Source organism: Pholis gunnellus (assembly GCF_910591455.1).
Source record: "Pholis gunnellus genome assembly, chromosome: 18".
Classification (NCBI taxonomy): Eukaryota; Metazoa; Chordata; class Actinopteri; order Perciformes; family Pholidae; genus Pholis; species Pholis gunnellus.
The window spans coordinates 10,623,590-10,638,027 of record NC_136545.1 but is presented as its reverse complement, the minus strand read 5'-3'; the positions used below and the strand labels follow the sequence as shown (position 1 = coordinate 10,638,027).

Here is a 14,438-nt window from a genome sequence, read left to right as displayed (position 1 = left end):
TTGATATATTAAACCTAGTCTTTGTAATTAGAATAGTAATATCACACCGGTCTTTGTAGATGTCTCACATTGGATGTATTCCCTTTGTGTCGTCCCCTTTTCTCACCAGTCAGCACATTTCTCCTGAATATCATTGTATTCTTTATTCTCACCTTTTCTGTGTTCTCACATCTATACTTCATATCTGTCCCCATCCCCCCCCCCCTCTCTTTTTAAGAGGAGTGTGTGTCTGCTATTGCAGCACAAAAGAATACATATTGATATTACCATGGGATGGATTTAGATTAATGGCTAGCTGTATGTGTTTGTGCGTGTGTGTTGGAAGCGTACTTTCAATTTCCCTCCATATAGAATACAATAAACTTGATGTTTTTCTTCTGTGTCCTTGTCAAATCACTTTTTCTTCACCGCTTCTGTATTGTCAATCCATTTTTCTCCCCTCTTTCAATGTGTCCCCCCTGATGTCAGCCTATTCCATGAACCGAATCATAAATAGAGCCCCTCTGACATTTCAATTTTCCCCATAACCCTTCACATATATATATATATATATATATATATATATATATATATATATATATATATATATATATGCACGCACACACACACACACACACACACACACACAATTATACACACCAGGTTCGTTGTTGAGCATCAGTTCAGTGGCAGGCCTCGCCTGGGTTTCCAGGGAGACAAGGAAAAGCAATAACGGCACACTTGACCCCTCTGCACTTTTATTGGCCTCTTCACGCATACACACACGTACACTCGCACACCTCAAATCTAATCTGGGAGTGAGTGGGCCCCCACGGCGGTATTCCTCCATCTTCCCCTGAGGATTGGAGAAGAAAGGAAGAAGAGAAACGGAGAGGAGCAGGGAAGAGGAGGAAGTTAATAATTTCATCCTGCAGTGACCTGGAGACGATAGGATCGATTGTGTGGCTCTTGTAGTCTCCTCATGCCACACACACTCATGCGGGAAGTTGGAGAAACACTCCACACACAGATCGTCAGAGTTTCCAATCGTCGCTCACACCCTCTTACGATGTCTTTTGCCTCTGTGTCGCACACATTCGGCAAAAGTCTAACAACTTACTGAAACTTTATGATTTTGATATTTTGAGCGGAAGATGAACGGACAGCAGGAGGGAAAAGAGTGTGAAGGAGAGAAAGTAGGAGGAAAACATTGAGCCTAAGAGAGAGAGAGAGAGAGAGGGGGAGGGAGGGAGAGATTGAAGGAAAATATTAGGAGGAACGACAGGGTAGCCGTAGCGACAAGGCTGTGTACTGTTTATTTTGGTCCCAGTCTCATTTCTCCTCATATTGGCAGAGTTGAAATGATTTCCTTTCGCTGTTTATTCCCGTGTGGATTTCTATTCGTTTCGAGGTTGTTTGTGTGAGTTTTTTTTTGTTTGTGTGTCCCCTGTTTGCCTCATCCAAGATCATCTCTCTGAACCCAATCTTTCCACAATCATCGGTTGATGTGGTGTTGTCACGTTACATCAAGGTCCCAGTGTGGGATTTGATGTTTTTCTTTCCATACCCACTCAAATAGTTCCTGAGTAGATCATATGCAATCTTCAAACGCTTTATTGTAATGCAACCATTTATTTATACATTTATTTGTGCACGCTTTGTTTGTGAATTCAAACAATGCTGATGTCAATATCACCTAAGAAGCTCAAATGCTTTATATTATTATCTCATACACACCTAGCTTGAAGATTAGTAGTAAATTTAAATAATCATGAATGTATTCAGTGGAATTTATTTTCATGTTTAACAACCCAGATTTCACCCCAGTGACGTTTTTTTTGTGCAAACAGAAATATGAAGCTTTGAAATCTGATCCGTTTGTTTGTGTTTAATAATGCAAAATATACAGACACACACGGCAATGTGTATCTGGCATTATTATAAGCCATCCTGAGTGACCACACTCAAGCTAAAGCTAGGTCTCCACTGTACATGAGAACAATAAGAGTGTGCTCATGACAATTTCTGCCTCTTAGTAATCAGGTCAGGGTCGATTGGTGTGTGTGTGTGTGTGTGTGTGTGTGTGTGTGTGTGTGTGTGTGTGTGTGTGTGTGTGTGTGTGTGTGTGTGTGTGTGTGTGTGTGTGTGTGTGTGTGTGTGTGTGTGTGTGTGTGTGTGTGTGTGTGTGTGTGTGTGTGTGTGTGTGTGCGCTTGTGTGGAAGGCAGTACACAGTGTTGCTTCCCTGCTGTGTTGCCTTCTGTAACACAGGTGTGTTTTTGTGAACGTCTGTGTATTTGTGTCAACGACGCTCTGCTGTATCTAAAAACCGTACACCCGTATTGCAATATTGTACCTGATCTATATCTATTTTTGTATTGTAAATTCCAAATTATGTAGGTATAAATGTACTTATTTTCTACAAGTCTCTCTTGAAAACTGAGATCCTAATCTCTATGGGATGTACCTGAATAAATAAGCTGTATACAGACTGATCTGTGGTCATTTACACATGAATCCACTGAAGGGCAACTTGTGAAGGGTCCCTTGTGTAAACTGACTCCCCCTGATGTCGTGTTGTCCTCTTGCGTTTGTTCCACGCAGTTCTCCAAGGAGAAGTACCTGCTGGAATCTCCTCCTGAGAAGCTTCGCAAGGAGCTGGAGGAGGAGCTGAAACTGAGTGCTGCTGACATCAGGAGCCATGGCTGGTACCATGGACACATACCCAGAGAGGTAACCACACGCTGAAGTACACTGTGGAAACTGTACACATGCACAGCAGAGAACATGGAATTAGTCTTTACGCTGGGAGTCCTGAATGGATGTTTGAGAACAGATGGGAACACGGATACTACGTCCAAGGCAATAAACTCTTGTGGTAATGCCCTTCCTGTTCACATTATGGCCCAGCGCATGAGTAGCCTACATACACACAAACACACACACACACGCATGCAGGCAGCCCTATGGAGCCATATATATATATATATATATATATATATATATATATATATATATATATATATATATATAGCTTTTTAAAGCTATGCAATTAATCGATTAATTGAAAAAGTGATCTACAGATAAAAAATAACCGTTAGTTGCAATGTGTTTCCACTATAAGCCTAAACTTTCATACTAAATAACCAAATAACAATAAACTTAATTAGTCACTAGTCAAACCTTCAGTTAAACTTCATGTCACACCCTCTTCGTCCCTGTGGCAGTGAAATATGAAGAATGAATGAAGATGTATTGGTTTTTATTTCCCACATTTCATGATATATTTCAAAAAGGCACGAGATAAAAGAACAAACACAATAGTATTTATGTGTGGGTTGATGTGACTGTCAACCAATAGTATTAGTCGAGTGATTACTTGGCCAAAGTCTCTGGCATTGAAAGCACAGTTTAAATGCTTTACACACAGAATGACACTGATTACTGAATCCCATCATCTGTCACAGCTCAGTAGAAATTGCTTTAGCGTTCAGAAGGAGGGGAAACTCTGCCAAACAGACAGCTGTGTGTGTGTGTCGCCGATGTACGCTGTTGAGTGTCACAGCTGGGGACTGAGACACAGATACACACAACAGACCTGCACCCACCCACACACAGAAATGCACACGCACACACACACGGCATCCACATGTGCAGGGTACTCGTTCATAGACACAGCCTCTGTCTCTTGATCAACCTCTGCTCTCTGTCTCACTCACACACACACACACACACACACATAAACACAGACACAGATTCAAATCAGCCATCTGAGTCTTTCCTCTTTTAATTTACATAAAATATTCATTTATTCATAGTTTGCTCCAGTGGAAACTTGGGGAAACCCTGAGCCCTCTGGGTACCAAAACAATACTTAGAGATTAGACTTCACACACGTGGCTGGTGCTGTACATCCAGTCCATCCTTCCTGCTTGTTGTCTTCCTTCTCGTTCTTCTTCCTTTTTAAAGAGAAGATTTCCTGTATGTGCACAAGGAATTAAGTGTATGCACCAATGTGGCTTTCCTTTTCTATATTTTGTTCCAAACCGACAGTGTAAAACATGATCTATTCTTGAATGCAGTGAGTTATTAGATTAAAAAAAGCAATTTAAACCCTCCACAACCAAATTATGTTTAGTTATGGTAGAGATAAAAGGATCCTGTGCTTCTTTGGAGCTTTTGATCTTTGTGTATACTGCCTCCTGCTGGTCTCTGAAGCACTGTTTACCTTGTGCTGCGCTGCGTTGCATATTTCATGCCTTGTTTCCTGTGTAGAGTAATAGTAACGTGTCACACCTTCAGCCTTCGTCATTCGTCTCTATGCAGGTAGTTTTGAAAGGGAACACCACTCGGTTTGAAATATGTTTCTCTTTTCCTACATGACTACGACAACGTCAATATTTGCGATTTCCTCTCGCAGACACCAGAGACACATTGCCGTGTTTGGTGTCAGCAAGATATACAGCCCGAAGCTGCTACATTTGACATGAATGGGAGCTTGCTTTTTCAGGGGTTGCATGTTTTGTCAATACATTGAAAATAACTTTAATTGAAATTTTTACAATAGTGCTGAACTCGATAAAATGCATCCTCAGAAAGTCATTCCAGCCATCGTCGCCGGTATTTCATCCATCATTGCCGATTCAAACTGTGCATAGCGAAGACATTTTGGGCAGGAAGAGAGATAGTTGTGTTTGTTCAGAGAAACAGCAGTTCCTAAGGCATTGTTATGAATAATCATGATTCTATAAATTCAATTATTCAACAATCGTGTCAGAAACAAAATATTCACACACATGCTGTGGCTCGGTGAGCCAAGTTTAGCTTCCAGCTTTTTAAGATTGGAGCCGGTGTTGTTTTTACTAACTTTCAATCATATTCACATATTTTTTTTCTCTGTCTAGGTGTCAGAGACTCTGGTTGTACGTAATGGAGATTTCCTCGTGCGTGACTCTCTGACCAGCGTCGGTGACTACGTACTGACCTGTCGATGGGACAATGAGGTGCTGCACTTCAAGATCAGCAAAGTCCTGGTCAAATCCAATGAGACCAAGGTGTGTATTAAATCTTTTACTCTGTTTCAGCACTCAACAGCTAGATGCCTTTTACTTTATGTTCTGTAGGTAGAAAAGACAATGGAGATGAATCTACTGTTGGTGTCTCTTTATTTAATGCCAAAAGATCAAACCGTCATCAACATTGCATGTTTTTTCTTTTTACTTTTAAGTATGTATTGCAGCTGCCCTTACAAAGTACCTTCCGTTGAATGCAGAATGCATACAATTGGGACACGCTGCTTCGTCATAACATTGTGCCTTGAGCATTGAATGCTCTGTCATCGGTCACTGAGGGTTCTGTCAATGAGCTGTCATCACTCTGTGCTCTGTCGATGTGATATATCTTCATCTGTGCAGAGGATAGTGGGTCAGAATAGCCACAAAAGCATGCTGGCTTGCAAAATGCGACCAGATGCAGGAGGACATCCTGGTATTTTTGACACAGTGTGCATTGGGACATACTAAACCTTTTACTGGCATCTTAAATAGTATGGCCGTAGAAGTATTTGAACGCACAGTCCCCTCTGGTTGGAAGCAGCAACTAATAACATTAACGATGGCTCTGTTCCATTTTAGGTGTTTCAGCCAGTTGCTTTCCCGGTGAGTCAGCGCGCACAAAACCAGAGCCCTGGCATTGGAACAGCCATTAATAATGCTATTAGTCACACCTGCGTTTGACCTGTCAAAATGTTTACTGATGTATTGAGTCTTGACTCGTCTTTACTGGCATTTATAGACATGACAGTGTTGCCCATGACCTCCTCCGCGTGTCCCACCCGTCATACCGAAATGTAATTACTTTTTTAGGGTTATTATTTACACCGGTGTTTGGCAACTCAAGATGTATCCTCCATTTGAAGAGGCCTACTTTCTCTCGTTGCCCGTAATGATGGAAGTCGTTACAGGCTAATTTGGTGCAGGTGTGCCACGTTGACCCGTTGTTCCTCTCTTGCTTCTCTGTGTGCCTCTCAATTCCCTCCCTGCCCACTGATTTATGTTTCATTTAGATACTCCTGCAGTCTGTAAACTGGTCTTAAGCACTGTAGAAATAATAGAATTTAAGAGGAACAGGAGCATTTTGTGCTCCATTCTTAAAGACATCTTGAGGGTAGGCTCCCTTTCCGGAGTGGCACAAGAGAAAATACCAAAATCGGAACAAATCAAACAAACAAAGCTGTCATATTAAATTCTACCATCTCTTCCTCCTCAGGTGCAGTATGTGTTGGAGTCCGACAGCTTCGACTCGGTCCAGGAGCTTGTGCGGTTTTACATTGGCCAGCGCAAGCCGGTCTCCCAGTCCAGCGGTGTCCACATCTACTGTCCGGTGAGCAGGACGCTCCCTCTGCGCTACCTGGAGGCCACCTTCGCTCTGGCCTGCAGCAAGCAATGCTCCGCCTACTCACCATCCAGTCAGAGGGGAGCGTACATCAAGAGACGGAGCGTCACCATGACTGACGGGCTGACGACGGAGAAGATGATACCTCACAGGTGAGCCGGGGGTGGCTGTGTTTTTTTTTTTTAGTGGCAGAGATGCAACAGCTAAGCAGTCAATTATAAAACCCTGGCAGTTCTTTTTTGCAGACTTCATGATATGTCATTCTTGCTTTATGTTACATACATGATCAGTGACTCAGACAGTCCCAGTCCAGTTAAGACACCAGTGGCACCACCAGAACCAGAGCCGGAACCTGTGCCCAGCTGCAGGTTGTCTCAGTGTGTATATGTTGACACTAGTGTTGTGTTTGAGCACCAAACTAGTGCACTTCCCTCACACATTCCTCAATTCCCCTCACTTCACAAACACCGTGAGCACCTCCCCTAGTGACGAGCATCAAGTCCTCTTCGTGTCCCCAGAGTGAAGTTGCATAATGACTTGTTCACTTGGCCACTTCTGCAATAGGATCACTCGAGTTTCAAACAGAACAAGGCTTTTTGAAACTTGAATCTACAAAGAAGGAGCAGACAAATATGTTTGTACAGTGTGTGCACAGTATAAGCAAACGTTAGCCTCATTGGGAGTATGGAAAGGAGTTGAGCAAGCTTTTAAAGAATGGAACAAAACCAATGCTCACTGGGCTCTAGAAGGCAAAGATGTGTCAAAATATATTTGGTCATGATTGTTGAAAATATTTTCCAGAGTTAATGCTACTCAAAAAAGTGATAATGCACCTTATCGTAACCTGAACGGATGCAGCTTACATTAGTTAAGTTTTCAAATTTTGCAGTTAATCTCTTCTAAAGAAGCCACACTGCTGCATTCTCTGCTCCTGCTTTAAGGTCCTAAAATGGTTTTAATTCGTGAATAACACATGAGTGTGTCATGAAGTAGAATAATTGTCTTCAAGGTTGCACCAGCTAAAATGTCTCCCACTTCTCTCACCCTAAAATTAGCCTTTGCATCTGTATCGACACCATTCCTCTCATCTGAAACTGATAATTGTGCACTGCTGTGTGAGGTTCCCTTTTAGTGCCTTAACAGATGTTAAATCCTATAAATGCTGTGTTTGCAGCCCGTCGACAATCCACCACCATAAAGACGCGATGCGGAACTGTGCGATGAGCATGGACCAGATTCAGGAGTATCGCTGCACCTTGTCACCTGTTGGGGAAACCCCACTCTCTCCTGCATATAGTGCTAGTAAGTGCCAGAGACACACAGACACATGGATACAAAAAGGAAAGCTCTCCCACTCACATTCACAAACAAAGTCTCCATGAGAGATAGTGAGACTCTTCTCTCTTTCTTCAGTCACCAGGCAGAGAGCCCACTCAAGCGGGAGGGTCCTGGCTGTCGTCCCGCCCTCCCCCCAGATGCGTCGTTCCAGCGACCCTCAGCTCAGCCCCTCAGCCAGTAGCAACCCTCCAGAGCATCCCGCGCATACCTCTCACTCGGCGCACTGCACGCCCGCCCATCATCCCGGCTACCAATCGCATTCCTCAGAAACGGCAGAGAGCTACTGTGACCTCAGACCTTGCCCCGCTGGGCCCCCGAAACCCCCGACGAAGAGCTACGTGGAGCGATTGCGAGTGGAAGAAGGGAGGGAGGACGGAGCGAGGGTGGAAGGAGAGGAGGGGATGTTCAGCGCCCCGCAGGTGGAGACGGCGTCCTCGTTCAGGCCGTCCAGGTACACATACACATTCAGTACAAACACACACAGGATTAGGCTTCCAAACTCACACCTCAGGGTGTTTCCAAAGAATACCCAACCTCGCTTTTAATTTGGAGTACTTTATCAAAGGGATTTACAACACAATGGTAGGAGTGGAGTGAGGGAGTCTTGGCACTATTTCTCACTTTAGGAAATTGACCATAGATGGGAAGTAGAACACAAAGAAATTGATGAACTAATTGAGGAGTATGTTGGATGTATTGAGGGCTGATAGGGTGTTCAAACTGTCCAGAACATACTTTCAAATACATCGTGGGTGGTGCTGGAGTCGCCGACTTTGTGCAACAAAGCTCAATATGAAAAACGGTACATTTAGAAAGTTGCTAAAAAAAAAAAGGACACAACAGCTTACTATTTTCTATGCACTATGCTTTACTATAACGGTGGGAGTCACTTCGGCATGAATCGTTCTTGTTTTATTCTTCTCTTTGGGAGAAAAATTACACTGATGGAGAAAAATAGTGGAGCACAGCTATGAGTGAGCAGAGACTGGGGAAAAAAATACTGGAGTGAACAGCAGATAATCCTGTGGGAAATAGCCTGAGGGCAGACTTTGTGCTGTGGTCAGACACTGTGTTTTATTGGGCTTACGGTGCCAAGGGAGGAACACAGTAGATGAGGCTTGTCACAGGAAGGTGGTCGGGTACACTGAGTCGGCGGCAGCGATGGAGCAGGCGGCAGCTTTGGACACATGAGGGTCCCCTGTGAAATGTTGGCGCATGGGGATTATTGTCAGTGTTGTTGACACTAGTGGGGAAATTGGTAGTAAAGGCAATTTATGATTGAGGCACCAGTGTGTGCCTGTGACCGGCACAATGTCACTAATGTTTGATGTAGCGTTGAGTGTCGTTTGGTTTAAAATATATACTGTGTATTTGGTTTGGCTTGCTGATGTATTAGTCCAGTTTGTTGACGTCTAGAGGCCTTACATATCCATAGCAGAGGGTTGGATGGCTACTATTTGTTAGTAACTTGGTTCTTATTGCTACATGATGAACTTAAAGTCATAACTCTTCTTTGAACCAGACCACCGGATGAGCCTGCCAGGTTTAAAAAGCATTATGTTGATCTTAACAACACTCTTGTCTTGCAGGTACGAGTCTTGCCTTATGCCAGCTGAGAATAAGCCTCTGGAGATGTCGGTGCTGAAGAAAGTCAAAGAGCTGCTGGCTGAGGTGGATGCAAGGACCGCGGCTAAACACATCACCATGGCGGACTGCACGGTATGCACAAAAACACATGCTTATAAATAAATGTATGCAGTTCCTATGCACGCACACAGGCTTACACATGCATACAAAAGTCTGCATTTACACATGCCGACTTGCATACTCGCATACAGCCAATGCACAAACCGCAAATGTCTTTTCTTTGTTTTTTACTCTTGGACAGGTGGCGAGAATATTAGGTGTAACCTCAGAGATGCAAAGGATGATGGGAGTGTCCTCGGGGTTGGAGTTACTGACACTACCGCATGGACACCAGCTAAGACTTGACCTACTGGAGAGGTACAAACACGCTTTGCTTTCCCACTGTCTTCCTTTATACATCACTCACTAACTCCTTCATTAATTCCTCTATTGATTAGCTGTACTCTTCTGTTCTTACCCTCCATCTCTTCTCTTTCCTCCCCTGTTCTCGTCTTGTAACACACTACTATCTGCCACAATGTGAATTTCCAGAGTGGCTTTCAAAATGACTCGACACCCTCTGCTTCCCTATCAGCAGCAGTAATGAACTTGTATTGACTCATTGTATTCAATAGCACGTTCTTCTTTTTCTCAGGTTCTACACCATGTCTATCATGATGGCAGTGGACCTGCTAGGCTGCACGGGAAGCACAGAGGAGAGGGCGGCACTGCTCCACAAGACCATCCAATTGGCAGCGGAGTTGAAAAGCAACCTGGGCAACATGTTTGGCTTTGCTGCAGTGATGAGAGCCCTTGAGCTGCCACAGGTAAGAGATATACAGATACAAAAAAAAAAAAAAAAGTCACCATCATTCGCAAAAAAATCTTCAAAGGTTTGCATTGAAACATTTTCTCGTTGTGTCATTCGTGGCCACAGATTTCCCGCCTGGAGCAGACGTGGGTGACATTACGCCAGAGACACACAGAGGGCGCTATTCTATATGAGAAGAAGCTAAAACCTTTCATGAAGAATATGAACGATGGCAAAGGTGAGACCCTAGTTTAAATGGTTGTGTGTGTGTTTGCATTTTTCATTGTGCAAACGTGTGTATTTATTTACAACTCTCAAACTGAAAACTCTCCTGTGATCACAGAGTCAAATGCCCTCGCCAACACTTCCTTCCCCCACATCATCCCCGTCCTGTCCTTACTGGAGCGGGGCATGGCGGTTGGGGAGGCCCTGGAGCCCTGGGAGAGTGCCGAGGTGGGAGTAGATGTGGTCATGTACCACCTAGAGGCAGCGCGTACCATCGCACATCACGGGGCGATCTACAGAACCAACACTGAGACCAAAATGCAGGGTAAGGCCAAGGGGAAGTCTCTGGAAGTGAGGGAGACAGCATCTGCGTTGTTTTAGCCATTTAGCCAGGCTAGCACCGTAGCACTATGTATGGCAATGTCGGCTTGTCGGTCTGTTGGTCGGTGGCATTTCGGCCGCCCACCACTTTTGGTCCCTGACGAACAGTTGGTTCCCAGGCGATGAATCCTAATTATTTTAGTGATCCACTGACTTTTCCTTTAGATTGAAATGTCTCAACAACTTATGGATGGATTTGCCATGATATTTGGTCGACACATTTGTGTTAAAAGTGTATAAGTTATAAGTTTAAGAACTAATACCTGCAAACCAAATTACATTTCCCATCAACTTTAGCTGTGTTGTGTTTAATGCTAACCAACAAATGTTAGCATGCTATTGCTTACACACTAAACTGAGACAATATACAATGTAGACATGATACCTACTAGCAACAGCATGTTAGCATTGTCATTGTGACCATGTTGGCATGATGTTAGTATTTATCTCAAAGTGCTTAAGTGCTTAAGTTCAGCTTCAAAGAAGTGCCATCATGGCTTTATTAAAAGTATATTTTCTCTTCCGCCCTTTACTCCTAATACTATTTGGTTTTGCACTCATTAATACAGTTAATTATTTCATCCACACCGACCTTAAGAAATGATGAAAATAAACCATTTTCTCTGGCATTGTGTTCCTTCTCATGTTGTTCATGCATTGCTGTTAATGAGTGTGTTCAGTTTCACTGATTTGATGTAATGATTGTGTGTGTGTGGTTACTATGTTAACTGTATTGACCCCTAATACCTCCCCAATGATTCTCAGTTTGAGGCCATTACTGCATTATTGAACAGTGTGTCAATAGCTATCTGCTCACATCTCAGCTTCCTGTTATAGCTCGCTATCGATCAGCCTGACCTCAGTCTGCTCCCCTCATCAATATTTCTATGAGTCGAAGTTAAGGTGCTTACGTCATACAGTTGTCAAAACGGGTTCAGCTCAAGATGTTTTGGTTCCGAAGCTGTTTTTAGTTCATCTAAAGGGTAATTCATTAATTGAATTGAGCATTTTTCAGCATGGATATTCATTGTTTACTCTGGGAGCAGTATGTGTGACAGAATAATGTTTCGGCCTCATCTCATGGTCTTCATCAACAAGTGGAACTGGCTCCAGATGTCGTCCCTTGATCTAGAGTGGGCACGAGATAATAAGTGGTCATATATAAGGCAAACAATTGCTGATAACGGTCACGTGAATTTTTTTTGTTCGTTTTTGTTACAGTATTATTGATATGCTTATATTCTGTCACATTTTTTGAGTGCTTTTAATAAAAATGTTTATCTATTACAAATGGAAGTACAGACCCTAAAAGTAGCGGTAGAAAAAATCTGCTCCACAGTCAAAAAAAAAAAAAAAGTAATCTACAAGTAGTAACTCATAAACTCCTCTCCTCTCCAGGATTCCAGGAGCAAGCAGAAATACACGAGATCTTCCAGACAGAGTTTCAGATGCGTCTCCTGTGGGGCAGCCGCGGCTCTGAGGGCAGCCAATCGGAGCGCTACGAGAAGTTCGACAAGGTTCTCACCGCTCTCTCACACAAGCTAGAGCCTCCGGTGCGCCACAGCGAGCTATAGCACCTGCCCCACCAACCGACGTCTCCAAAACACCCCCCCCCATCTGCACACACCACTCGTTGTGCTATGGTCTAGTTTTGCATCATAAAGTATGATGTGGACGAGTCCAGCGAGAACACTGAGGGGGTGAATGAAGAAGCAGCAGCTAACGGCGCATGTGCAGGGAGCAAAACAGAAACGAGGGCCTCACTTATAACACGTGTCGCACTCAATGTTCACGTCTCTTTCTGTTCCTCCCTGTGGACTTCTTCAAGCTAAGTGGAAAAGAAGATGGGGGGGAGGAGGGTGACCCGCTCCTCTGCATGGTACAAACAGTGACATGTGTACGGTGCCTCCCGAGGGCCAGACAGAGCTGCAGAGTTTGGCTTTGCTCCAATAAAACAGACTCTCTTGTTTCAAACAACTGCTGTCACACAGTGTAGCAGGAATGCTAACAATAACTTACATAGCTCATATAAAGATGTTTTGTCTCTGTGAGTGAGAGTGTGTCTGTGCGCCTGCGTATGTTTGTTTGTTTACATTTCTTCATTTTTGTATGTCATTACTGTTTCATGTATTTTTTCTTGTCTTATTTATTTGTTATGATCAAAGGATATTTGAACATCATGGACATTGCTTCACCAAACTCGTGAGAATCTGCCAGAGCTTATTCTGAGGGAACCATATTCATAAAACCTTATTAATTATGTATCAAGATGTCCCATTGAATCCCATTAAAAATGTATCGGGCATGCATTAATAAATGTGTCAGATATGAAACATTTGCAGAAGTAATGCAGCAACTTCAATATGAGGGCTTTGCGAGTTGTTAAAAAATGTTAAGAGGACAGAGCAACTTCCCTCTGTTGTAGCTGTTTGACTAATACATTTGATATTGTGTTTCTTGTGCACATAATTTAGCTCAAAGCGGCACTAAGACAGAGGAAAAATGGGACGTACACTCATTTAGTTTCAGCAATGTTTCACTTATTAAAACATATGTTTCCGTTTAAGTTGCAGAAATAATTGAAATGGTTGGTGCATGCAGCTACAAATGTTATACAAAGTAAAATGTTGCTCTAAACTACTAATTCAAATATAACAATGTGTCAAACTTGTGAAATATGCAGACGATAATAACAGTAACGATCTTTCAGGTTTGTAAAATATCCAAATTGATACCAAACTGACTTTTTCCAGTTTGAAAACCAATGATGTTCCCAAACTGAGGCAAATAAGGACACATGGACCACAGCCCTGCTGCAGGGAATGTCTTCTGGTTGTATGTTTTGAGTTGGTGTTTCAGCAATAGAGCTAATCCTTTTATTGCTATGGGATGTTGTTGTGGATGACTGTTCAGTGTTAAATCATTCCTGTATTATCAGCATGTGGGCCCGAGAGGGCTGGAGCCGACTCTTAGAGCTATTCAATCATTTCATCCACGGGCTGAGACCCCTGAGGTACAGACACCCATTCACAAAATTCACTTTCTTGCCCCCCACATCAGCTTCTTTTAAAAATGTATATCCTTTGTTCTCTCTGACGATATGAACCAAAGTCATATCAGATATCAATCAATCAGAATAACTTCTAAAAGATACCCTTTCTGCCTGATAGTTGCATATCAGAGATTCTTTGCTGGGTGTTTGATTGTCCTGCTTTCTAGTCTGAGCCGAGCCTGTGTCAGATCTTGAGGTGAGGAGCCATGTGCCAGTTCCCACTGTGGTCCAACAGGGGGCGACCTTTAGTTATCAAAACACTGAATCTTTAATTGTAATGCAATATAACAGGAAGACCTATATACAAAAAACACATGTATTGTGTGTTTTGAGACCAACGTTTGATACCAATAATATTAGATATGAAATCTACAGGTTTGGGTTTGATATCTGATAACACAGATGATGAAAAGGTGATGATAGATGTGATATGTTTTTATTTGTCCTCTGTTGAATGCTGTACAGGAATGCTCTGACCACGTGTGGATACTCCTGGTTTTTTTTTATAACAGGATTGCGTGAGATGAACGTGAAAAGCAAAAAGGCAAGAAATGTTTCAGGACTGATCTCACGATTTTTTTTTTTACGAACTGTACATAAAAATTCACTGTTTTTCAAATAAAATAATTGCTTGT

The 14,438-nt window shown here is 42.9% G+C and overlaps 1 protein-coding gene across 1 annotated transcript in view; it reads left to right on the top strand.

Moving 5' to 3' along the window:
• sh2d3ca (SH2 domain containing 3Ca) overlaps nucleotides 1-14,438 on the top strand; it is a 33,935-nt gene extending 19,497 nt beyond the window's left edge. Inside the window, exons 2-13 of the mRNA XM_079179695.1 lie at nucleotides 2,582-2,710; nucleotides 4,882-5,031; nucleotides 6,245-6,522; nucleotides 6,661-6,738; nucleotides 7,545-7,672; nucleotides 7,784-8,159; nucleotides 9,298-9,427; nucleotides 9,597-9,712; nucleotides 9,990-10,161; nucleotides 10,272-10,383; nucleotides 10,489-10,695; nucleotides 12,150-14,438. Coding sequence (XP_079035821.1) covers nucleotides 2,582-2,710; nucleotides 4,882-5,031; nucleotides 6,245-6,522; nucleotides 6,661-6,738; nucleotides 7,545-7,672; nucleotides 7,784-8,159; nucleotides 9,298-9,427; nucleotides 9,597-9,712; nucleotides 9,990-10,161; nucleotides 10,272-10,383; nucleotides 10,489-10,695; nucleotides 12,150-12,325 — 2,052 coding nt within the window. The 3' untranslated portion in view covers nucleotides 12,326-14,438. The remainder of the gene's footprint in view (nucleotides 1-2,581; nucleotides 2,711-4,881; nucleotides 5,032-6,244; nucleotides 6,523-6,660; nucleotides 6,739-7,544; nucleotides 7,673-7,783; nucleotides 8,160-9,297; nucleotides 9,428-9,596; nucleotides 9,713-9,989; nucleotides 10,162-10,271; nucleotides 10,384-10,488; nucleotides 10,696-12,149) is intronic.